Source organism: Nerophis lumbriciformis, linkage group LG03, assembly GCF_033978685.3.
Source record: "Nerophis lumbriciformis linkage group LG03, RoL_Nlum_v2.1, whole genome shotgun sequence".
Classification (NCBI taxonomy): domain Eukaryota; kingdom Metazoa; phylum Chordata; class Actinopteri; order Syngnathiformes; family Syngnathidae; genus Nerophis; species Nerophis lumbriciformis.
Window position 1 is genome coordinate 14,033,898 of NC_084550.2, and position 27,769 is coordinate 14,061,666.

A 27,769-nucleotide genomic window follows, 5' to 3' on the forward strand; every position below is an offset into this window, starting at 1 on the left:
ATTTTTTTAATTATTAACAGCAATAAAGGAGGGATGACTGTAATAGAAACATTTATTATTGTTACCTATATTATTGGTATATGGCAGCTCACTCGCCAGAATTTGACCGTAAAATTTAGGGTTTTTTTGTACAGTCAATTGTTGTAAATGGAAAAACGGTACCGTTGGTAATTTAACAGTAAAATGTTGGCGACTGAGCTGCAAATTTTTTACCGTAATTGTTTTTCATAGTCTAGGGGCAGCACGGTAGAAGAGGGGTTAGTGCATCTGCCTCACAATACGAAGGTCCTGAGTAGTCTTGGGTTCAATCCCGGGCTCGGGATCTTTCTGTGTGGAGTTTGCATGTCCTCCCCGTGACTGCGTGGATTCCCTCCGGGTACTCCGGCTTCCTCCCACTTCCAAAGACATGCACCTGGGGATAAGTTGATTGGCAACACTAAATTGGCCCTAGTGTGTGGATGTGAGTGTGAATGTTGTCTGTCTATCTGTGTTGGCCCTGCGATGAGGTGGCGACTTGTCCAGGGTGTACCCCGCCTTCCGCCCGATTGTAGCTGAGATAGGCTCCAGCGCCCCCTGCGACCCCAAAGGGAATAAGCGGTAGAAAATGGATGGATGGATAGTTAAGACATTTGGAGCCATTATTACTAACAATATTGGTATCGATATTAATGATAATACATGTTTCTATTGCAGTAATCCTTCGTTTGTCGCTGTTAATTGGCTCTGGACATGACAAACACAGACATTTGACCAGGACTCATCTACCTACTACTATTATACTATTACTACTGCATTACTACTGTACAACTACTGTACGACTACTACTATTGTACTACTACTACTACTAATGCTAGTGTACTACTACTACTACTGCTACTATTGTACTATTATTGTACTACTATTGTACTACTACTACTGTACTACTACTACTACTACTGTAGTACTACTACTACTACTACTACTACTACTACTACTATTTTACTACTACAACTACTGTACTACTACTGTACTACTACTGTACTATTACTACTACTATTGTACTACTATTATTGTACTACTGCTACTACTTCTACTGTATTACTACTACTACTGTACTACTACTATTATTGTACTACTACTACTACTACCACCATTGTACTACTACTACTACTAATATTGCACTACTATTGTACTACTATTGTACTACTATTTTACTACAACTACTGTACTATTACAAGTACTACTATTGTACTACTACTATTACTAATACTACTACTATTGTACTACTACTACTACTACTATTGTACTACTACTACTACTAGTGTAGTACTACTAGTACAACTGTACTATTACTACAGCTGTACTACTACTACTACTACTATTGTACTACTACTACTACTGCTACCACTACTATTGTTGTACTACTACTAATACTACTACTGTACTACTACTACTACTACTGTTGTACTACTACTACTACTACTAGTACTACTACTGTACTACTACTACTACTACTACTACTACTACTACTGTTGTACTACTACTACTACTAGTATTGTACTACTAGTACTAGTATTGTACTACCACTACTACTACTAGTATTGCACTACTATTGCTACTACTACTACTACTACTACTACTACTACTACTACTACTACTACTGGTATTGTACTACTACTACTACTGCTACTACTACCATTGTTGTACTACTACTACTACTACACTACTAACTGTACACAGCCAAAAACTTGAGTTACTGGACAGAGTTACAGATGTGAGTACGTGAGCCATGAAGTTGGCGTGAGGCGCCGCACTTTTCCACATTCAGTTCACTCTCGATACGTCTCAACCTTGCCGTGAAAAAGAGCTTCCGCCAGGTTTTTGATTGTACGCACGCTGATTACATGAGGCCCCTGGTTTTGCAAGTATAATTTGATGTCTCGTTACTTCTGACTTTCTGCTTCGTTGTCTCTGTTTCTTTCTAGTTTTGTGTTACTTTTATCTGGCTTTACACCACGTTTGTGTTACTTTTACCCCAAGCAGTGTTTTCCTTTTGGACAACTTACAGTTTATTCCCAGTCTTTTTGTCTTAGTTGTACTTTTTTTTTTACATTTTTTCTGGCATTATGCTTTGCTGTCCGTTACTTTTTGCCAATTTGCCTTGTCTTTTGTAAATAAAATAAACAATACATATTATTTGCAACCTTGCATCTCGGCTTCCTGCATCACAACACCTAACAGTAGCACGCTGAGAGTCGAGGAACGCGTACACTCAAAACTTCCTTGTCTGGGTAGTTTGTGGACGTGACCCACACCTGTAGAATTGTAATGGAAACATTTATGTGCCTTTGTATTAACTGCAGTATTACTGTGAAAAGCACATTCTGACCAGAGAATGGCCTTGTCCGCATGACTCACTGTGAAAGTATCCCTTCTCCCTTCTCATTGCTCAATTCGAAAGTGTCAGCTTCTCCATTCCAGTTAACAGTGCACCATTGTCTAAACTGTCGGTACTTCCGCTGTTGTTGTGTCATTTGCTCTCTCCCCCTTCCAAACTGAGTTTACTCCCCCCACCCCATCCAGTATTCAGTGTAAATGAAGCAAGACACATTCCTTCCATGTGACCTGTGCTTTTTCAAATGCTCGAGATTTTCAAATACATTTACTGTAAGAAAGACTGTTTTGTTTGACTACTTGATTAGAAAATGTCAATGTATTATAGCAGGGGTTCTAAACCTTTTTGACCTCGGGGCACAGCTTTTCCACTACAGAGGGGCCTGGGTCCCACTCAAACATTAACACTGAATTAGTAATATTGCCCTGGTTTTTAATCATATTCAATAATTATATCTGAACTACTTACAGTATACAACCTTGTCAAATGATATGAAACCATGTGTCAATTACAAAGAGTATTATTTATTTAACACATAAACCTTAGCTCAGGCTGATTAGAAAAATAAGTACTAACCAAATATACTGCATATGAAGGGACTCGTAAATAACTGACAAAAAATACATTTACATACAATCATGTTGTGCTAAAATAAATAAACAAAATTAAGATTGAATATGTGAGATAGGCTCCAGCGCCCCCCGATGGATGGATGTTTCTTTAGCTCCAGACTTCTTCTGTTTGTTTGATACTGCCACAAGTGGTGGAAAAGTGTATTGCAAGAATGCGAACCACAGCTGAGAAACAGACATTTTTTGGCAGCGCACTTGGCCGCCAAAAAATATCCCTAGTAAAGAGGAAGTCAGCGTGCTTGAGGTTTCTTGATTTACTCTGTTATATTGCAGTTTCTGGGTAGTCTTCTTCATTAATGTCTGCCTTTACCTTGTCTTGAAAAGGTATTTGTTACTTTGCAGGCATCGCGTTTCTACTTCCTGTGAATTTGCAGACATTACAACGTCTTAGATGTCTCCCCTGACATTTTTCACATGAGCTCCTTTTATCGCCCTTTTTTGAATAATGAACAGGCTTTAAACATCTAAATCAGGGGTGTCCAAACTACAACCCACGGGTCAAGAGCGATGTTCAGTTTGGCCCGCGAGATGTCACAAGTTCAATAAGAAATCTGACCCACGGGGTTCCTCTGGCTTACTTTAAAATATCTCACAGTATAATCTCTGCAAGTTTACCACCATCCTGGTAACAATGTTTGGTAAAAATTATTGTTAATGACCATGAATTGCACTTTGACGTGTAAACAGCACAGCATTTTTATATATGATCCAATACAGTTATAGAGCAACATATAAATAAATATTAATTTTGAATATCTGAAAATATAATTGCTTAAAGTTTACCTCCATATTGTCATCAATGTGATTAATTATTGTTAATGACCACACATTTCACTTTGAAGTGTACACAGCACAACATTTACTTGTATGACCCAATCCAAACAACCTTCCCTCGTCATAGCGCAACAACAAAACATTAATTTTAAATATCTGAAAATATAATTGCTTGAATTTGACCTCCGTCTTGTTAACAATGTGACCAATTCTTTTTAATGACCACCAATTGCATTTTAAAGTGTACACAGCACAGCATTTTTATATATGGCCCAATCCAAACAACCTTCCCTAGTCATAGCGCAACAATAAAAAAAAACATTTAAATATCTGAAAATATATTTGCTTAAAGTATACCCCCATCTTGTTAACAATATGACTAATTCTTGTTAATGACCACGAATTTCACTTTGAAGTGTACACAGCACAGCATTTACTTGGATGACGCAATCCTAACCATGTACTTTTGAATAAATTCTGAGTAGCACATTTCAATGTACAGTGCAGAGGAGAGAAAGTAGTGAATGCATTACCAGATAGATAGCAATAGCTGTCCCTAGCATCCATCCACAGTAGACATCCACAGGGTGGTTTCGGAACTGAATAATCCTGGTGAGTCCGGCCAAGATGGCCAACATGATGAAAGAAAACACCAAAAGAGGCTTCAGCAGCTTGGTGGAGTCCGTCAGCACCGTGTTGAAATACATCTGGAACACATTGGAATATTTTCAATATATATGCGATATTTGTCTTCCACAATTGTTCAAGTTTAAGTCCAAACTAATGGTTTTCTTTGATACTTACTAAGAAGTGTACTTACTGAGACATAGACCGCTCCAAAGGCAGCCAAGGTTGCATGCTGGGAGGGGAAGGACTTCCTGTCAGGAGAAAGGTTGTTTTTTTAAATATATGATTTAAAGGTGGACGGGTAGTGTTTTTTTTTTGTTTGTTTTTAATGTGTAGAGGTAAAGTAGACCCTTTTATTTTGGACCAGAAATGCAAAAGGTTTTACTGCTTATATCAGTCTTCCTGCAACCATGACTGTCAAAAAGGCTCACAGTGGAAAACCCATCAAAGAGGTTTTACTGGACTAATAACAAAACAAAACTAAAAAATCATTAAGGATGTACATTTTACAACAACTCATTCCATTCCATTCCAATCCTTAGGGTTAAAGTTAAAGTACCAATGATTGTCACACACACACAAGGTGTGGCGAAATTATTCCCTGCATTTGACCCATGACCCTTGATCACCCCCTGGGAGGTGAGGGGAGCAGTGAGCAGCAGCAGTGGCAGCGCCGAGAATCATTTTTGGTGATTTAACCCCCAATTCCAACTCGGCATACCGGCATACGGCATACCGAACTCAGGGCGGACACACTGACAATTTGATTCAGAATCTATTCTCATGACAAATGTTTCGGTATGACAGGTAACAGTTTGCACATGTTCCTCTGATATTTGAGGTATGTGTGCAGTGAGTAAATCATTTTCAACCTATATTCAATTGAATAGACTGCAAAGACAAGATACTTAACGTTCAAACTGGTAAACGTTGTTATTTTTTGCAAATATTAGCTCATTTGGAATTTCATGCCTGCAACATGTTTCAAAAAAGCTGGCACAAGTGGCAAAAAAAGACTGAGAAAGTTGAGGAATGCTCATCAAACACTTATTTGGAACATCCCACAGGTGAACAGGCTAATTGGGAACAGGTGGGTGCCATGATTGGGTATAAAAGCAGCTTCCATGAAATGCTCAGTCATTCCCAAACAAGGATGGGGCGTGGGTCACCACTTTGTGAACAAATGCATGAGCAAATTGTTGAACAGTTTAAGAACAACATTTCTCAACAAGCCATTGCAAGGAATTTAGGGATTTCGCCATCTACGGTCTGTAATATCATCAAAAGGTTCAGAGAATCTGGAGAAATCACTGCACGTAAGCGATGCCCGTGACCTTCGATCCCTGGCGGTACTGCATCAAAAAGCGGCATAAGTGTGTAAAGGATATCACCACATGGGCTCAGGAACACTTCAGAAAACCACTGTCAGTAACTACAGTTTGTCGCTACATCTGTAAGTGCAAGTTAAAACTCCGCTATGCAAAGCCATTTATCAACAACACACAGAAACGCCGCCGGCTTCGCTGGGCCCGAGCTCATTTAAGATGGACTGATGCAAAGTGGAAAAGTGTTCTGTGGTCTGATAAGTCCACATTTCAAATTGTTTTTGGAAACTGTGGACGTTGTGTCCTCCGGAACAAAGCGGAAAAGAAGACTATAGGCGCAAAGTACAAAAGCTAGCATCTGTGATGGTATGGGGATGTATTAGTGCCCAAAGCATGGGTAACTTACACATCTGATAAGGCACCTTCTCAGTGGCCTAGTGGTTAGAGTGCCCGCCCTGAGATCGGTAGGTTGTGAGTTCAAACCCCGGCCGAGTCATACCAAAGACTATAGAAATGGGACACATTACCTCCCTGCTTGGCACTCAGCATCAAGGGTTGGAATTGGGGGTTAAATCACCAAAAATGATTCCCGGGCGCGGCCACCGCTGCTGCTCACTGCTCCCCTCACCTCCCAGGGGGTGATAAAGGGTGATGGGTCAAATGCAGAGAATAATTTCGCCACACCTCGTGTGTGTGTGACAATCATTGGTACTTTAACTTTAACTTTATTAATGCTGAAAGGTACTTACTTTGGAGCAACATATGTTGCCATCCAAGCAACGTCTTTTTCATCGACGCCCCTGCTTATTTTAGCAAGACAATGCCAAGCCACATTCTGCACGTGTTACAACAGTGTGGCTTTGTAGTAAAAGAGTGCGGGTACTAGACTGGCCTGCCTGTAGTCCAGACCTGTCCCCCATTGAAAATGTGTGGCGCATAATGAAGCCTAAAATACGACAACAGAGACTGTTGAACAACTTAAGCTGTGCATCAAGCAAGAATGGGAAATAATTCCACCTGAAAACCTTCCACAATTGGTGTCCTCAGTTCCCAAACGTTTACTGATTGTTGTTAAAAGGAAAGGCCATGTAACACTGTGGTAAAAATGCCCCTGTGCCAACTTTTCAGTTTTAACACTGAAACACCCTCAGGAAGAGGTGCTTTAAGACATGGCTGGCTAGCTAGCGGCTAATGTCTGTCCACCAGTCAGCAGTGTTGTAACTACTCCTGAATAACTAATCCTTGTCTCCATGGTGACATATACAACAAAATCATGACAATAGAATTGTTACATTTAGTCCATAGTTATTTATGTCTAACCAAGACTCTATTTTGCCCGATCATTAACTGTTGAGACGATCATTTTGACTGCAACACACTACACACAAGTGAATGAAGTGCATACTTACTCAACAGCCATACATGTCACACTAAGGGTAGCCATATGAACAACGCCAACACTATATATATATACAGTATATATATATACTATATATATATATATATATATATACATATATACATATATACATATATATACACATATATAGATATAGATATAGATATCTATATCTATATATATGTATATATATACATATAGATATAGATATATATATATCTATATATATATATATATATATATACAGTGGGGCAAAAAAGTATTTAGTCAGCCACCGATTGTACAAGTTCTCCCACTTAAAATGATGACAGAGGTCTGTAATTTTCATCATAGGTACACTTCAACTGTGAGAGACAGAATGTGAAAAAAAATCCAGGAATTCACATTGTAGGAATTTTAAAGAATTTATTTGTAAATTATGGTGGAAAATAAGTATTTGGTCACTTCAAACAAGGAAGATCTCTGGCTCTCACAGACCTGTAACTTCTTCTTTAAGAAGCTCTTCTGTCCTCCACTTGTTACCTGTATTAATGGCACCTGTTTGAACTTGTTATCTGTATAAAAGACACCTGTCCACAGCCTCAAACAGTCAGACTCCAAACTCCACTATGGCCAAGACCAAAGAGCTGTCAAAGGACACTAGGAAAAGAATTGTAGACCTGCACCAGACTGTGAAGAGTGAATCTACAATAGGCAAGCAGCTTGGTGTGAAAAAATCAACTGTGGGAGCAATTATCAGAAAATGGAAGACATACAAGACCACTGATAATCTCCCTCGATCTGGGGCTCCACGCAAGATCTCATCCCGTGGGTTCAAAATGATCATGAGAACGGTGAGCAAAAATCCCAGAACCACACGGGGGGACCTGGTGAATGACCTGCAGAGAGCTGGGACCAAAGTAACAAAGGTTACCATCAGTAACACACTACGCCGACAGGGAATCAAATCCTGCAGGGCCAGACGTGTCCCCCTGCTTAAGCCAGTGCATGTCCAGGCCCGTCTGAAGTTTGTCAGAGAGCACATGGATGATACAGCAGAGGATTGGGAGAATGTCATGTGGTCAGATGAAACCAAAATAGAACTTTTTGGTATAAACTCAACTCATCGTGTTTGGAGGAAGAAGAATACTGAGTTGCATCCCAAGAACACCATACCTACTGTGAAGCATGGGGGTGGAAACATCATGCTTTGGGGCTGTTTTTCTGCTAAGGGGACAGGCCGACTGATCCGTGTTAAGGAAAGAATGAATGGGGCCATGTATCGTAAGATTTTGAGCCAAAACCTCCTTCCATCAGTGAGAGCTTTGAAGATGAAACGTGGCTGGGTCTTCCAGCATGACAATGATCCCAAACACACCGCCCGGGCAACGAAGGAGTGGCTCCGTAAGAAGCATTTGAAAGTCCTGGAGTGGCCTAGCCAGTCTCCAGACCTCAACCCCATAGAAAATCTGTGGAGGGAGTTGAAAGTCCGTGTTGCTCGGCGACAGCCCCAAAACATCACTGCTCTCGAGAAGATCTGCATGGAGGAATGGGCCAAAATACCAGCTACTGTGTGTGCAAACCTGGTAAAGACCTATAGTAATCGTTTGACCTCTGTAATATAACCTTTGTTGGCAATAACAAAGTATTGAGTTGAATTTTTGTTATTGACCAAATACTTATTTTCCACCATAATTTACAAATAAATTCTTTAAAAATCCTACAATGTGAATTCCTGGATTTTTTTTTCAAATTCTGTCTCTCACAGTTGAAGTGTACCTATGATGAAAATTACAGACCTCTGTCATCATTTTAAGTGGGAGAACTTGCACAATTGGTGGCTGACTAAATACTTTTTTGCCCCACTGTATATATATATATATATATATATATATATATATATATATATATATATATATATACATATATATATATATATATATGTATATATATACATATAGATACATAAATCTCCTGATGATTGAGGGAAACCCCCCCTCATGAAACAGGCCTGTAGAGATGAAATAGTCTTGTGATTTTTTTTCCCCACACATACATATATATATATATATATATATATATATATATATATATATATATATATATATATATATATATATATATATATATATATATATATATATATATATATATATATATTTTGACATTCGGAATAAAAAAATAGTAGAGACCTATCGTCTATCCAGCAATTCCATTTTGAGCTGCTGGATGATTTAAAGGCTGATTTGGAGCAAGCAGTCACCAAAAGGAACATAGTCTACAGTAACGACGTAGCAAGACACTACTAATTGGAGCGTATATGGAGGTGGGGTAAAATGGCTGTCTCCATGGTAACAGCCAGTAGTTTATGCAGAAACCAGTCTGCTCCACTTTTTTCATTTAGTAGGGCTGTGAATCTTTAGGCACCACATGATTCGATTCGATTCTTGGGGGTAACGATTCGATTCTGAATCGATTCTCGATTGAAAATGAATACTGTTTTTATAACTTTTAGGTGCCAGTTCTATGATTAACTACATTCCTCCATTAAATAGACAAACAGCTCTGATACATTTTTATATTACTTCAAATAAAACTTTTTTTTAATCGATTACAAATTATTACAAATAAGTATCACGATTCATTCTTTTTTTATTGACACCCCTACTATTGAGTGCCTGCTATCTGGGATCAGGCCCGTCCAACACAGTATATATCTACATACATTCAAACTACAAACCAAATGTTTACCTCCCAGCTGTGATGAGGCTGATGTCTTGTCCGGAACAGATATCCTCCAAAATAAAAGCTTCGTCGCAAGTTGACATGTTGATGTGTGTTAAATTGGGTTTGCAAACATCCAGCCAGTAAGGGGTGTGCTGTCCAGTCGACAGCTGGAAAATGTCCGTTATCAGCGCGGTCACACACAAGCCGAAAATGTGGACGCCTGTAAAATATAATTTAAAGAATACTTTTATTTTTGTGTGGCATTGTGCATTTTGAATGTGTAACTCACAATTGTTGTGCTTTAAAATCCTTACTAGGGATGGCCCACTTGTTCATGTCCGTCCGATACTGACGCCGATACTTTAACGTTGTGTACGTGCCGATACTGCATATTAATCATCAATATTATTATCAAGGATTATGCCAGGCTGATTACAAAAATAAATAATCAAATATAAACAAAAGAAAGGACTCATTAAAAAACTAATTTTACATACAATTACACAGTGCTAAAATAAATATATTTCAAAATAAATATTATTATCAAGGCTTAGGTCAGGCTGATTACAAAAATAAATAATAATCAAATATACACTCATAAAAAGTACACGTACATACAATTACACAGTGCTAAAATAAATAAATGTAACAGTTAATGATATAATAAATAATCATACAATATCTTTCTTAAATAAACTGTCACAAAAATTTAAGTTGTATTAAAAGTACAGCTTCACCACTTTAGTCAACATTTTTGCGCTTAATAAACTTCTCTATGACTTTAGCTTCAGTCTTCCTCTGTTTGTTTGATAGTGTCATTACTGCCACAAGTGGTGGAAAAGTGTATGACAACCGATAGATCATTTGTCGTGGCCCTCTAGGACGCGCTAGCTCTACTGTACACAGTTGATTCCTATGTGTTTATTTTGTCTGAGTTGCAAAAGCGCTCTGATGTTTTTTAAGGACCAGCAAAAAAGCGAGTCAAAGATCATCGCTACGACAGCACTTAGGTGGTTTTGAGAATCTGCAGCAAAAATGTGATTTACATTAAATAGTGTGGCAGACCACATGAAATGAAGTGGCAGACCACATTAAATAGTGTGGCTGACCACGTTAATGAAGTGGCAGACCACATTAAATGGTGTGGCAGACCACATTAAATGGTGTGACAGACCACATTAAATGGTGTGGCAGACCACATTAAATGGTGTGGCAGACCACTTTAAATGAACCACATTAAATGATGTGACAGAACACATTAAATGATGTGGCGGACCACATTAAATGAACCACATTAAATGGTTTGGCAGACCACATTAAATGGTGTGGCTGACCACAGTAAATGGTGTGACAGACCACATGAAATGAAGTGGCAGACCACGTTAAATGGTGTGGCAGACCACATTAAATGGTGTGGCAGACCACATTAAATGGTGTGGCAGACCACGTTAAATATGACAGACCACAATAAATTATGTGGCAGACCACATTAAATGATGTGACAGACCACGTTAAATGATGTGACAGACCACTTTAAATGGCGTGGCAGACCACGTTAAATGATGTGGCAGACCACATTAAATGATGTGACAGACCACATTAAATGGTGTGATAGACCACATTAAATGGTGTGGCAGACCACACTAAATGATGTGACAAACCACATTAAATGGTGTGGCAGACCACATTAAATGGTGTGACAGACCACATGAAATGAAGTGGCAGACCACATTAAATAGTGTGGCAGACCACATTAAATGATGTGACAGACCACGTTAAATGATGTGGCAGACCATATTAAATGGTGTGACAGAACACATTAAATGGTGTGGCAGACCACATTAAATGATGTGACAAACCACATTAAATGGTGTGGCAGACCACAGTAAATGGTGTGACAGACCACATGAAATGAAGTGGCAGACCACATTAAATGGTGTGGCAGACCACATTAAATGATGTGACAGACCACATTATATGATGTGGCAGACCATATGAAATGGTGTGACAGAACACATTAAATGGTGTGGCAGACCACATTAAATGATGTGACAGACCACGTTAAATGATGTGGCAGATCACATTAAATGATGTGAGAGACCACATTAAATGGTGTGGCAGACCACGTTAAATGATGTGGCACACCACATTAAATGATGTGACAGACCACATTAAATGGTGTGGTAGACCACATTAAATGTTGTGACAGACCACCTTAAATGGTGTGGCAGACCACATTAAATGGTGTGGCAGATCACTTTAAATGAACCACATTAAATTATGTGACAGAACACATTAAATGATGTGGCGGACCACATTAAATGAACCACATTAAATGGTTTGGCAGACCACATTAAATGGTGTGGCTGATCACAGTAAATGGTGTGACAGACCACATGAAATGAAGTGGCAGACCACGTTAAATGGTGTGGCAGACCACATTAAATGATGTGACAGACCACGTTAAATGATGTGACAGACCACATTAAATGGTGTGGCAGACCACGTTAAATGGTGTGGCAGACCACGTTAAATATGACAGACCACAATAAATTATGTGGCAGACCACATTAAATGATGTGACAGACCACGTTAAATGATGTGACAGACCACTTTAAATGGCGTGGCAGACCACGTTAAATGATGTGGCAGACCACATTAAATGATGTGACAGACCACATTAAATGGTGTGATAGACCACATTAAATGGTGTGGCAGACCACATTAAATGATGTGACAAACCACATTAAATGGTGTGGCAGACCACAGTAAATGGTGTGACAGACCACATGAAATGAAGTGGCAGACCACATTAAATAGTGTGGCAGACCACATTAAATGATGTGACAGACCACGTTAAATGATGTGGTAGACCATATTAAATGGTGTGACAGAACACATTAAATGGTGTGGCAGACCACATTAAATGATGTGACAAACCACATTAAATGGTGTGGCAGACCACAGTAAATGGTGTGACAGACCACATGAAATGAAGTGGCAGACCACATTAAATGGTGTGACAGACCACATTAAATGATGTGACAGACCACATTATATGATGTGGCAGACCATATGAAATGGTGTGACAGAACACATTAAATGGTGTGGCAGACCACATTAAATGATGTGACAGACCACGTTAAATGATGTGGCAGATCACATTAAATGATGTGAGAGACCACGTTAAATGGTGTGGCAGACCACATTAAATGATGTGGCACACCACATTAAATGATGTGACAGACCACATTAAATGGTGTGGTAGACCACATTAAATGATGTGACAGACCACATTAAATGATGTGGCAGACCACATTAAATGGCGTGGCAGACCACATTAAATGTGACAGACCACATTAAATGGTGTGGCAGACCACTTTAAATGATGTGGCACACCACATTAAATGATGTGACAGACCACATTAAATTATGTGGCAGACCACAGTAAATGGTGTGACAGACCACATGAAATGAAGTGGCAGACCACATTAAATGGTGTGGCAGACCACATTAAATGATGTGACAGACCACATTAAATGGTGTGGCAGACCACATTAAATGTGACAGACCACATTAAATGGTGTGGCAGACCACTTTAAATGGCGTGGCACACCACATTAAATGATGTGACAGACCACATTAAATGATGTGGCAGACCACATTAAATGATGTGACAGACCACATTAAATGATGTGACAGACCACGTTAAATGATGTGGCAGACCACATTAAATGGTGTGACAGACCACATTTAATTATGTGACAGAACACATTAAATGGCGTGGCAGACCACATTAAATGTGACAGACCACATTAAATTATGTGGCAGACCACTTTAAATTATGTGGCACACCACATTAAATGGTGTGGCAGACCACATTAAATGGTGTGACAGACCACGTTAAATGGTGTGGCAGACCACATTAAATGATGTGACAGAACACATTAAATGATGTGGCGGACCACATTAAATGAACCACATTAAATGGTTTGGCAGACCACATTAAATGGTGTGGCAGACCACACTAAATGGTGTGAAAGACCACATGAAATGAAGTGGCAGACCACATTAAATGGTGTGGCAGACCACATTAAATGATGTGGCACACCACTTTAATGTAAGTTTTGGGGGCCATTTCCTCATCAGTGACATTGTCAGCTTCTCCTCTATGTGAATATTGAAATAAAATGTTCCAATTCTATTGGCCCTTGCCACCAAACTGATTCTCACCTATGAAGCGAACAGCCCTGCGAATGTAGGAGTTAAAATGGCAGCCGGCTGCGTGGATGTTGGTCTCAATCTGCATGGTAGATGACCTCCTGGACAGGTAGCAGAATACGATGGCCTCCCCGACCACAATCTGCACAAAAGAAAGAACAATTGAAGAACTTTGGAATCATGGCTGAACAGCTGAAAGACCCTGACAATTCAGTTAGGGCCCTATGGTAATTGCTCTACACTCTTAGAAATAAGGGTTCTAAAAGGGTTCTTCTACAAGGGCTGAGGTTCTAACTGGAACCATTTGCTTCTGAAAAACCCTTTCCCGAAGAAAGGGTTTTTCAAGGGTTCTTGGTAACGCTAATGGTTCCAGCAAGAACCATTTTGATCCAGAGAACCCTTTAAAACCCCTTTTCTGAATAATTGGTTTTAAAAGGGTTCTCACTAACACTAAGGGTTCCAGTAAGAACTATTTTGATCCAGAGAACCGTTTTTGGAAGAAAGAGTTCTTCAGGGATTGTTGAAAGCATGGGTAAGATCCTGTGTCACCAGGGACATACTTCCTGATAACATTTGCCAATAATGGTGCCTATCTTTAAATAAATGTTTTTCTCATTAAAATGTTTTGAATGTTTGTTCAATGTCAACATGATAAATGACCACAATATAATATGAACTAAACTGATCTGTAGAATACAATATGGTTCTTTATAGAACCCTCAGAAGACAAGACGGTTATCAGTGAAAACCTTTGAAAAGGGATGTTTTTAGAACCCCCTGTGTCAGATCTAGATGAAACCCTTGAAACATGAAAGAGTTCTTTGTGGAACTCCCTGTGTGAGTTCTAGATGAAACCCTTGAAACATGAAAGGGTTCTTAGTGGAACTCCCTGCATAGGTTCTAGATGAAACCCTTGACAAACGAAAGGGTTCTTAGTGGAACTCCCTGTGTGGGTTCTAGATGAAACCCTTGAAATACGAAAGGGTTCTTAGTGGAACTCCCTGCGTGGGTTCTAGATGAAAGTCTTGAAATACAAAAGGGTTCTTAGTGGAACTCCCTGTGTGGGTTCTAGATGAAACCCTTGAAATACGAAAGGGTTCTTAGTGGAACTCCCTGCGTGGGTTCTAGATGAAAGTCTTGAAATACAAAAGGGTTCTTAGTGGAACTCCCTGTGTGGGTTCTAGATGAAACCCTTGAAATACGAAAGGGTTCTTAGTGGAACTCCCTGCGTGGGTTCTTTGTAGAACCTCTCATGGGGGGTTCTGGGTGGAACCTTACACACACAGTTCTAGGTAGAACCCTCCAAAAGGGTTCCAGGTGGAACCTTTATAAAAAGGTTCTACATGGAGCCAAAAAGGGGTTCTCCTATGAGGACGAGCCGAAGAACCATATATGGTTCTACTTAGCACTTTTATTTCTAAGAGTGTATAATTCAATTTTCTCAGTTTTTCTCACACTTCCATCACGTTTTTGAGGCCCTTAAATGCACCAAAACTCACCAATTCTTGCAAACTGACTCTCTCGTGCCCCCTTGCAAATGAGAAGAAACTCACGGATCGTCAGGAAACTCAGTGGAGACGTCTATTGTGACAGGACGCGCATAAAAATCTCAAGAACCCACAATTTGTAAACAAACAGGAAGTCGGCCATCTTGGTTTTCGTCGGCCCCAAACAGGGTTGTACTTTAACGAACCTCTACTTTTATTATTCTCCTCCTCCCGGTTTAGACGCCTTTTTGAGACCTTTAACATGCACGAAAACTCCCCAAATTTTGCAAGGGTGTCAGGCTTGGCAAACATTTTTATATTTTGAGGGTCCTGAAAATGACATTTTTAAATTGCCTCTCTAGCGCCACCTTTAAAATGAAAAAAAAAAAAAATAGCTCCTCTCACCAGTTTCACGTAACGCAGGGGTGTCAAACTCAAATACAGAGTGGGCCAAAATTTAAAACTGAACAAAGCCGCGGGCCAAGGTTGAACAAATTAACCTTTTTGATAGGGACCCAAACAAGTTTTGCATTAAATATTGAACAAGCAAGGCTTATATAACTTTATAGTGACATGCAAAATCGGGTTTTAAATAATAATAATGATAATAATTAAAAAATATCAATGGCATATCAAACACAATTTAAATAAAAATTGAATGCCTCTTTTCTATTTGCAGCCTTCTGAGGTAAATATCAACATTAACTTTTTCCACAGGCTAATAGATTTGAAAATAAAACAATGAATAAACCAACCATTCTGGACTTTAAACTGCTCAGTTTGCAACACACTGATCTAATCTGATGTGCCCAAGCCAGATACATAGCATTTTTTCTTGGATGCTAGTTCATTAATGTCGGGGCTCAGGCTTTGAGCTGAGGCAACCTTCATTATTGAACGACGGTGTTCATCAGTCATTATATCTCATATTCCACAGTCTTGGGGGCGTGCCTTACAAGCACTGCTTTTAACGTCCTCTACGAGCTGTCGTCACGTCCGCTTTTCATCCCTTCTAACAACGTGCCGGCCCAGTCACAAGATATGAGCGGCTTCTGTACGAACACATACGCGAATGCAACGCATACTTGATCAACAGCGATACAGTTTACACTGAGGGTGGCCATAGAAGCAACTTTAACATTGTTAGAAATATATGCCACACTGTGAATCCACACCAAACAAGAATGACAAACACATTTTGGGAGAATATCCGCACCGTAACACAACATAAACACAACAGAACAAATACCCAGAATCCCTTGCAGCCCTAACTCTTCCGGGCTACAATATACACGCCCGCAACCACCAAACCCCGCCCCCCGCCCACACACACACACACCTTGTAGCGTCCCGGAAGAGTTAGTGCTGCAAAGGGTTCTGGGTATTTGTTCTGTTGTGTTTATGTTGGCTCCAGCACCCCCCGCCCCAACCCTGCCCACCTCAACCGACGCACTGAGGGGGTGAGGGGGTGGGCGGTGGTGGGGGCGGGGTTTTGTGGTAGCAGGGGTGTATATTGCAGCCCGGAAGAGTTAGGGCTGCTTGGGATTCTGGGTATTTGTTCTGTTGTGTTTATGTTGTGTTACGGTGCGGATGTTCTCCCGAAATGTGTTTGTCATTCTTGTTTGGTGTGGGTTCACAGTGTGGCGTATATTTCTAACAGTGTTAAAGTTTTTTTTATACGGGCACCCTCAGTGTAACCTGTATCGCTGAAGATCAAGTATGCATTGCATTCACGTGTGTGTGCGAGCCAAAGCTGCACACATTATATGACTGGGCCAGCACTCGTTGGACTGGAGTAAAAGAGGACGTGACGATTTTTGGGAGAGGCACTGAAATTTCGGACACTCCCGGGAGGGTTGGCAAGTATGAGAATTGGCGGTGAATGCGGTGTACCGCAGCACTGCTGCTGTATATAATCGGCGGGCCAGCTCTAGTGTTAATTTGATATCGCCTCAAGGGCCAAGTGAAATTACACGGCGGGCCAAATTTGGCCTGCGGGCCAGAGTTTGACACCCATGACGTAGCGCCACGAAAATTGCTGGAGACGTCTATCATGATGGGGCGCAGTAAAAATCTCAAGAACCCATACCTAAAAACCAACTGGAAGTTGGCCATCTTGGTTTCCGTCAGTCATTTCTCTGCTAAAAACATCGGTCCCATTTTAACGAACTCCTCCGAGGGACTGTGACCGATTGAGTCGCGGTTAAACTGATACTAGTGGTTTTCAGAAATTACCATCCAACAGGACCGCAAGTCATACCTCCAGTTTAAGTCCAAGCAGGATGGAATTGCCCGTCTCAACTTAATGGACAGAAATGCCTGGGTTTTTGTTTCTTTTTTTACCAGGCTCTTGTTAGGCTATCGCCACTTGAGGCTACCACTCGATAAAGGTAGGCAGTGTAGGCTCATCCCTCTCTTGCGCTTTCGTGTTGACAAAAGCCCACTTCCTGGTCCCCTGGTGTCCTACTCCCGCTGGCATCCAGCAGATTAGCAAAATGATGATCCACTGTCTCATAAGCGAGATGGTAAATTAGTTAGAAGTCATGGTGAGTCAGTATCACTGGTTGGACAGCAGATGGCTCCCTTGCATAACAGCACATTGCAAAACTGTGGGAGGGGGGAACAGTTGCATAATAATACTCCAGAAGCTGTCTGGTTGACAAAAGGCCTGGTGTGCAAAGTGTGTCTAGCAATGGTATCAAACAAACTCTGTAAACCAATCAGAGCTCTGTTTGGAACATACGTTTTTGCAGTGTAAAACCAGGGACTAATAGAATAAGTATCAAAAATCATGATTTTTAGGTTCAAACATGCAACATTTGTTAAAAAGCTAGCCTACTAACATTGGCATGATGACACAGAATAAGTTAGCATTCTTCTAAAATAGTGCCAAGTATTAAAATGCACTATTATTTAGGTGTACACACACAAATTAGCTAAAACGCTTGTATTATATTATCATGCTGATATAAGAGACGTTAGCACACTTCAAAGATGGCGCCAAGTATCAAAATCAAGGGTTTTTAAGGTACAAACAATGTTTATATATATATATATATATATATATATATATATATATATATATATATATATATATATATATATATATATATATATATATATATATATATATATATATATATATATACATATATACGTGTGTATGTATGTATGTTTATATATATATTTCTGGGGGTACGCTCGGGCTTGCTTGTCAGGTGGGGGTCGGTGCTATGAGGGGCCGTTAGGGACATTATTCAGAATTACCTCTTACATACACTACTGAAATGCTCTCATATAAACAACTGAAATGTTTTTCTCTCACACACTACTGAAACACTCTTATACACACTACTGAAATGCTCTCACATAAACAACTGAAATCTTTTTCTCACACACACACTCTACTGAAACACTCTTATACACACTACTAAAATGCTCTCACATAAACAACTGAAATCTTTTTCTCACACACACACTCTACTGAAACACTCTTATACACACTACTGAAATGCTCTCACATAAACAACTGAAATCTTTTTCCCACACACACACTACTAAAACACTCTTATACACACTACTGAAATGCTCTCACATAAACAACTGAAATATTTTTCTCACACACACACTACTGAAACACTCTTATACACACTAAATGTCTGCCTAACTGCAGACGAGTAGCTTAACCGAGGCAGGAGCTCTACTTCATAATTTGATGGCTTAAGCGGAGAATATAAGAACACTTTCAATACAACAAAGGTTGGGCTGCAGCCGTCGGTTGCACCTGCATGCCGCGACACCTGAGCGGCCAATTTCTCCTCCCGACAGCCAAGCAGCCTGGAGCAATCGTTCCGTTGCGAGTGTGCGCCGCACATCGGGGAAAAAGGAGGAAAAGGTAATTAGACTTGATTTATTTCTAAATTATTGTTTAATCCCACAAAATGTAACGCAACATGGCATTGTAGTGAGCTAAGCAGTTAGCCTTGTGTGCCTCCACTACAAACAAGTTAGCAACTAGTGTTTCCGCAAGTCCTAAGAGTCTGACCTCTATTGCAAACTTGGCATTTCGGAGGAAGCAGAAAAAGTACACTGTCAAATCAGCTAGTAATGTTTGCAGCGTTGTTGCTATGGTAACATGTCGAAATGTGAGTCACGTCGTGGTACGTCAGTAGCTAATCAAATACTAATAATAATGGATTAGATTTATTTAGCGCTTTTCTATCGACTAGATAAGGGGTTCCCAAACTACGGCCCGTGGGAATTTTTTTTTGTTTATTATTATTTTAAATCTGTCTTTTCAATCTGTTTTATTTTACCGTTGAGGGTGCGCAGGCCTTCCAGTGCTTTGGTCAGGCTACCTTCTGCATCAGTGTTGTTTGGTATGAACGTGCAACACTGGTCACCATATTTTGCGCACACACTTCCTTTTTCCGCTAACAACATGTCCAGCGCCATACGGTTTTGAAAGGCCATTAGGAGGTGGCGGCGAGTTGATCAGCGACGGCTTCAAGTCCGGCCTGTGTCCATTTCCTAATCTCCGTAGGTTGTAGTGGATGTAGTTTATTCTGTCAACATTCTTGTTAATCGTACACCACCAGCAGACAGATAATTCGAATCCAGCTGCAACTTGATTTACCAATTTATAGTCGTAAGGTACACCTCTTGGGACACCTTTTGCATCGATATAAATTGGATCTCCAACACTTTGCCAGTTTACATCACGTGTAGTTATTTTCCAATGTCCAGGTATCAAACTGTTCAGACGTGTTAACAATTCTCGTGCTGTTGTGAGGTATATAGAGGTGGGCATGAGGAGTGTGATCAGAGCACAATGTCCTGTTACATTTTACGGTAATCGGTCATAGATTCTTTCCTCACCGCACCATCCCCATACATCACCTTGTGATACTTGTACAAATATTGATACATTTACTATGTGTAAGCAGTTGTCTTATGATAAGTTTCCTAACTGTTGTCCAGAGCCTAGCATGTTAATGCAGGTGTAGTTAGCTTTTGTCACATGTTTATCAAATATTGGTTTCTGCTTTGTCTCTTTAGTTACAGGGTAGATTTTGTCCCATGTCGTGCAATACCCTTCAGGGGTTGTTTTGCTCATTACTTAAATTAAACATTTTTGATTCATAGGTGCCGGGATTATCTTGAGTTATAGTCTGGGTTTAGGCATACTACACAATCAGTTTTAGCAGCCTTTCCTGCTTGCTCCGCCATAAGGAACCAATTAATAGCCAAAGGAGGAACCAATTGTTATCAAACCTTGACACACCAGTTGTTACTTTGAACCATTCATTCACACCATCAAATGGTACGCTTACAACTGTGACAGTGGAATTTGTTGTGTGCTATTGAACATGTCCCTTTGATAACACAAATAGAAGCTTGAATACTTTTGTCCGTTATATGACCTTTTTACAGTGTGCTAAGTGTACCCAGGTTGGTCTTTCTGCTATCTTTACTGCTGTCGGGGTTGTTTACGATCCCTCCCACCTTGGAGAATGCCAATGTTTTCTTTTAACACTTCTTATCAGAACCCACTCTCCTTGTTCCACTAGGTCTGTTACCTTTGGAGACACAACAGGTTTATCTCTTTTCGCTTCTTCCAGCATATTGCGCATATAATCTGCTAAATTTGTTTTTTGAGATCAATGTGGAATAATGATCCTATATTCTTGATTAATTGATTTACAAAATGGGGTCCATTGTCACTGTATAGTTTTAGGTATACCATATCTTGGTATTATCCATCCATCCATTTTCTACCGCTTATTCCCTTCGGGGTCGCGGGGGGCGCTGGAGCCTATCTCAGCTACAATCGGGCGGAAGGCGGGGTACACCCTGGACAAGTCGCCAACTCATCGCAGGGCCAACACAGATAGACAGACAACATTCACACTCACATTCACACACTAGGGCCGATTTAGAGTTGCCAATCAACCTATCCCCAGGTGCATGTCTTTGGAGGTGGGAGGAAGCCGTTATATCTTTGCATAAGGCTTTTGCTACTGTTAGCCCATCTGCTTTTCCTGTAGGAAATATTTCTACCCACTTTAAAATGCATCTACTATGACCAGACAATACTGTTTTCCTTTACTCTTATTTAGTTCAATAAAATCCATGCATAAATGTTGGAACGGGTGCTGTGGTTTGGGGAATCGGCCTCGTTGTGGGCGCATATTCCCTTGTGGATTGTGCTTCGCACAGGTCATGCATGCCCTACAAACGTTTTTTGAATAAGAATAAAAGCCGTAGGTAGTATAGTACTTCGGTATAAGGGTCATCATCCCTTCTGTTGAGACATGGCTCAACACTGCTGCCCACTTATACAGATTTTTTGGTAAAATTGGTTTATTGTCTGGACATACATAGATGTCTTCTTTGTTCAACGTGGCTCCGTTTTTTATCCATTTATCTTTTTCTTTTGGAGTACTTTGTTGTTGCATGTCTTTTAGTATATCATTATTCATGTCACTAGTTTGTAGTCTGAAAAATTGTATTTCTTCTTCTGCTGCTTTTTTTGCTGTTTTGTCCGCAAACGTATTTCCTAGTGATACTATGTCCGTTCTGTTGGTGTGTGCTGTACATTTGCATATTGCTATTTTAGCTGGTAGCTGTACTGCTTTTAATAAGGTTTTTTAATAGTTCTCCATGTGTTACAGGTTTTCCTGTTGACGTTATCATTCCACTATTTTGCCAGTGTTGTGCAAATGTGTGCACTGTTGAGAATGCATATTGGCAATCTGTGTATATTGTGACCTTTTGATCTTTCATTAATTTACATGCTTCTGTTAGTGCTACTAGTTCTGCAGCTTGCAGATGATGTTTAAAATCACAGCATTAATTGTCCTAATAAACGCTAAATCAATATTCCTAATTCAAATGTTATACGTATTACTTTATGTAATTTTAAGTAACATTTTAAACCCACTAAAAACTGTCATACGCAAATTAAATTATAATTTTACAACTCAGAAGAGACATTCTTCCAATTCTTTATATTTTTTACTTGCAATTATTATTCAACAATATTCAAAGCAAACCGTTGTAATGGTTATAGTCATACTCATGTCCATGCACCGACTGAGAAATAGTGCTATTTACCCAGCACATCATTTAAATGTCATTATTTTACTGATTCTTACGTCTTGGGTTTTTTAAACTATCATCTGTGTCTGACAGTTACTTTCTAGCATGCTGTCATGCCACACGTATTACTTGTGCACTCTGACTTCCTGTCGAGTGTGATGATCTACAAAATAATAGCATGCATTTATTCTTGTTCTTTTATTACTCGCATTATACTATCAAAAGTCTATAGCTAACTGATAGCTGTTGCGATTGCCATTATCTTATCTTAGCTCAGCACCCAGATGTATAGTGCACTGCAAATGTCTAAAAAATAATCTAACCCCCCTAAGAATGTTAGACTACAATTTAAAGTTAAACGACTTTAAACGTAGATGTAATACATTCATTTTCACAAAGCCATTACAGCTCCCAATGCGCCGCACACGCACACACAAAGTTGTGTGTGTGTGTGTGTGTGTGTGCACATTCTAAGAGAAAAGGTGAGTCGCCCTCGAAGAGCGTTTTTCTTTTTCCCCTCAGCTTATAAACATGTAACTTTTTTTATATCACTTTATCATGCTATACATATCGACGTTTATTATAGTTATTAATCTAGGTTCTTATTTCTTCGATTATTTTAATTATATATATATATCTCATCGGGTCCCTTATAAAAGCACTATTTATATCTATATAAATATATATGTATATCTTCAGTCTACATTTTCTTCAGTGTATGTAAGAGTGTTTCAGTAGTGTGTATAAGAGTGTTTCAGTAGTGTGTGTGTAAGAAAAAGATTTCAGTTGTTTATGTGAGAGCATTTCAGTAGTGTGTATAAGAGTGTTTAAGTAGTGTGTGTGTGAGAAAAAGATTTCAGTTGTTTATGTGAGAGCATTTCAGTAGTGTGTATAAGAGTGTTTCAGTAGTGTTTGTGTGAGAAAAAGATTTCAGTTGTTTATGTGAGAGCATTTCAGTAGTGTGTATACAAGTGTTTCAGTAGTGTGTATAAGAGTGTTTCAGTAGTGTGTGTGAGAGAAAAACATTTCAGTTGTTTATGTGAGAGCATTTCAGTAGTGTATGTAAGAGGTAATTATGAATAATGTCCCTAATGGCCCCTCATACGGCGCCTCAGGCTACTGCATTTGGGCTGCGTGTCTGGAGCTCCTGGGTCCCACCGTCCATCCCTTCCGGGTGCCCGTCTTGGCTGGGGCCTGCTGGGTCTAGTCCCCGCATCTATTGTGGCAGCTTGGTGCACTGCAAGGTATTCCGCGTCGCTGCAAGTCGGCCAGCTGCTGGGGTAGTGACCTTGTGTGTCAGCGTGTCCGTGATCTTTTAATACATTTTTTTTAATATATATATATATATATATATATATATATATATATATATATATATATATATTTTTTTTTTTTTTTTTTAATTATTATTTTTTTTTTTTAAATTCTTAATATTATTTGTATTTTATTTTTTAATCATTATTATAATATTTTTACTTTATTATTTATTTATTTATTTATTTATTTTTTCCCCCTCTCTCAAGGGGAGGATTCAACAGGGCAGTTGCTGGTTGTGTACTCTAGCTCCCGCACATACTGGGAGTCAAATATATTGTACATACAAATACACATATATACTCACATACACAATTATTCATACATATATACATACATACGCGCACACATAGGTACCTACGCTCCCACATACATACACAAATACAGTACATACCTCCACACTCAAAGTTCGTAAATCCACACGCACATTCACTATACAAACATACATACACACATACTGTACATATACATTCACTGTACAAACATACATATATACATACTGTACATATAAATTAACTGTACAAACATACATATACATATACAGTATATATACAAGTACATATACATACTGTACATACACTCATGCACATAATCACGTTTCATCAAACATATTAACGTTGTTGCCCTACGGGAAACTGGGTAACACATGGCACACTGACAAAGCTTAACCTATAGTTACTATAACAATCTACAAGGTTAATATAGTTGGCTTTTCTTCCTTCCCCTCCATGTATCTGCTTTCTTTTGTATTTAAAGTTATCAAGTTATTACATATATGTTGTGTTGCATTTGAACAATTGTATTGTTGATAATAAAGGTAAATTATTGTTATTATTCATTATCAGTAGTGCCATTTCTATTGGTATTTGTATGGCTCCGTTTGTAGTGTCATAATAGTCATTGTCATTTCTGTATTATTATTTATTTCACTAACTGCTTCTTTGCTATCACTTTTACCATCATATGTGTACATATTGTATTTGCTGATGTTGTTCTGTTGTTATTGTTGTGTTTGCTGTTGTTGTTGTCTCTCTGTCTTATCCCCCTCTTGTCCCAACAATTTCCCCCTCTGTCTTCCTTTTTTATCTCTTTCCATCCCCTCCTGCCCGGCTGCACCAAATAATAATATAAATCCATTTAATAAAGTCAAATACAAATAAGGCAACAAGAAAAGTATCCCACACTTCTCTTTTATAAACTTAATCTGTACATCTACAGCAACAATGTGATTTGCCTGAGTAGCTGGACAGGACAAAAAATAAAAAATAAATAAAAAAGATACAAACATATAAAATTAGCTAAAAATCTAGCATAAAACGTTAGCATACTTCCAAGATGGCGCCGAGCATTAAAATCCATGATTTTTAGGTTTAAACATAGAAATTTTGCTAAAATGCTAGCATAAAACGTTAGCATCCTTACATTAGCATAATGACACGGGACAACTTAGCATTCTTCTAAAATAGCCCCAAGTATTAAAATGCACTATTATTAGGCGTACGCATACAAATGAGATAAAAAGTGAGTATAAAACGTGAACATGCTAACGTTAACATGCTAATATAAGAGATGTTAGCATACTTCCAAGATGGCGCCAAGTATAAAAAAAACATGATTTTTAGGTTTAAACACACACAATCAGCTAAAACGCGAGCATGAAACATTAGCATCCTAACTTTAGCATGATGACACGGGACAACTTAGCATTCTTCTAAAATAGTGCCAAGTATTAAAATGCACCGTGATTAGGCGTGCACATACAAACTAGCTAAAAAACGCGTATAAAACATGAACATACTAACGTTAACATTCTAATTCAAGAGATGTTAGCATACTTCCAAGAAAACATGATTTTTAGGTTTAAACGTGCACAATCAACTAAAAAGCTAGCATTAAACGGTAGCATAAGACTGTATAAGAGGAAATACCAAAATTCACTATTTGAAGGTTTAACCATACACAATGAGCTAAAAAAAAAAAAGAAGCTAGCATAAAACATTAGCATGCTAATATAAGAGATGTTAGCATACTTCCAAGATGGCGCCAAGTATCAAAAATTATGATTTTTGACAAAAAAGTAGCTAAAAACGTTTGCATGCTAATGAACTCACAAGTATGCAAACAGTTAACATGCTAACGTGCTAACGATAATCAGGGGTGGTGTGGCTCAGATGATAGAGCGGTTGTTCAGAAACTTGGGGGTTCCTGGTGTGAATCCAGCTTCTGTCAAGCTAGTGTCGTGTTTGCCCAACACAAAAAAGGTGTGCGTGAGAAAACGGTGTGGCCCGCACCACATCTGAACATTGATGTCAAAACCACTCTAAGTCACCATTTTCAAATTGGAATGTGAAATTTAGTATTTAGTATTCATGGAGAGACGATAGTGGGTCCTACTCACAGTGGCCGTGGGTATGGCAAACACCAAGCTGAAGAGCAGAGGCAGAGGACACACTTCCTGTTGGTGTAAGTTGTAGGGCAGGGACAGGCTTTTGTCGCTGCAGCTGTACCCAGAATGCACTGGCTGGAAAAGGTCCGTCTGCTCCAGGAAGTACAGACTGATGATGGCCAGGGCGAGAATAGGGATCTGCAGCAAAGGAGACCATGATGCTTTTCTCTTTTCAATGAAACCTGCATCTAGACACTAAAGTACATATACGTATATATACATATATATATATATATATATATATATATATATATATATATATATATATATATATATATATATATATATATATATATATATATATATATATATATACACATGTATATATACATATATATATACACATGCATATACATATATATACATATATATATACATATACATGTATATTACATATATACATATATATACATGTATATATACATATAAACATGTATATATATATATATACATATATACACATGTATATATACATGTATATATACATATATATACATGTATATATACACATATATATACATGTATATATACATTTATATACATGTATATACATATACATACACATGTATATATATATACACGTATATACATACACATACATATATATACATGTACATATACATATATACATATACATGTACACACATAAATATACATATATATATACACATGTATGTATGTACATATATATGCGCATAGGTATGCATACATGTATATATGACATACATGTTTATGTATATATGTATATATATATACAGTATATATATACACAATATATACATACATTATGTATACACAAACATACGTATGTGTATAAATATATGCATGCATATACAAATATTATATGTCTGTATACTTACATACATACATACATATACATATATATTTACACGTATATACATACTTATATATATATACATATACCGTATATGTGTGTATACATACAGTACATACATACATACCAATATGTATATATACATATATTATATGCCTGTATATACATACATACATACTTACACTTATATACATATTTAAATATGAATGAGTATATATGTGCATATATATATGTGCATATATATATATATATATATATTTATATACAAACATACAGATATATATGTATACATATGGATATATATATATGCACATATGACATATATATATATATATATATATATATATATATATATATATATATATATATATATATATATATATACATATATACAGTATGTATATATGCATACATAGCCACATATATAATATATATACAAACATGTATATATGTATATATATGCAAATATATACACATATATTATGTCTGTATATATACAAAACCCAAAACCAGTGAAGTTGGGGAGAC

General features: G+C 38.3%; 1 protein-coding gene across 1 annotated transcript in view; it reads right to left on the reverse strand.

The window, feature by feature from the left end:
- The window catches only part of LOC133579553 (phospholipid phosphatase-related protein type 4-like), a 65,170-nt gene that overhangs the window by 23,170 nt on the left and 14,231 nt on the right, over positions 1–27,769 (reverse strand). Inside the window, exons 2-6 of the mRNA XM_061934033.1 lie at positions 26,359–26,544; positions 14,071–14,200; positions 9,862–10,057; positions 4,601–4,658; positions 4,314–4,487 (exon numbers count right to left, since the gene is read on the reverse strand). Coding sequence (XP_061790017.1) covers positions 4,314–4,487; positions 4,601–4,658; positions 9,862–10,057; positions 14,071–14,200; positions 26,359–26,544 — 744 coding nt within the window. The remainder of the gene's footprint in view (positions 1–4,313; positions 4,488–4,600; positions 4,659–9,861; positions 10,058–14,070; positions 14,201–26,358; positions 26,545–27,769) is intronic.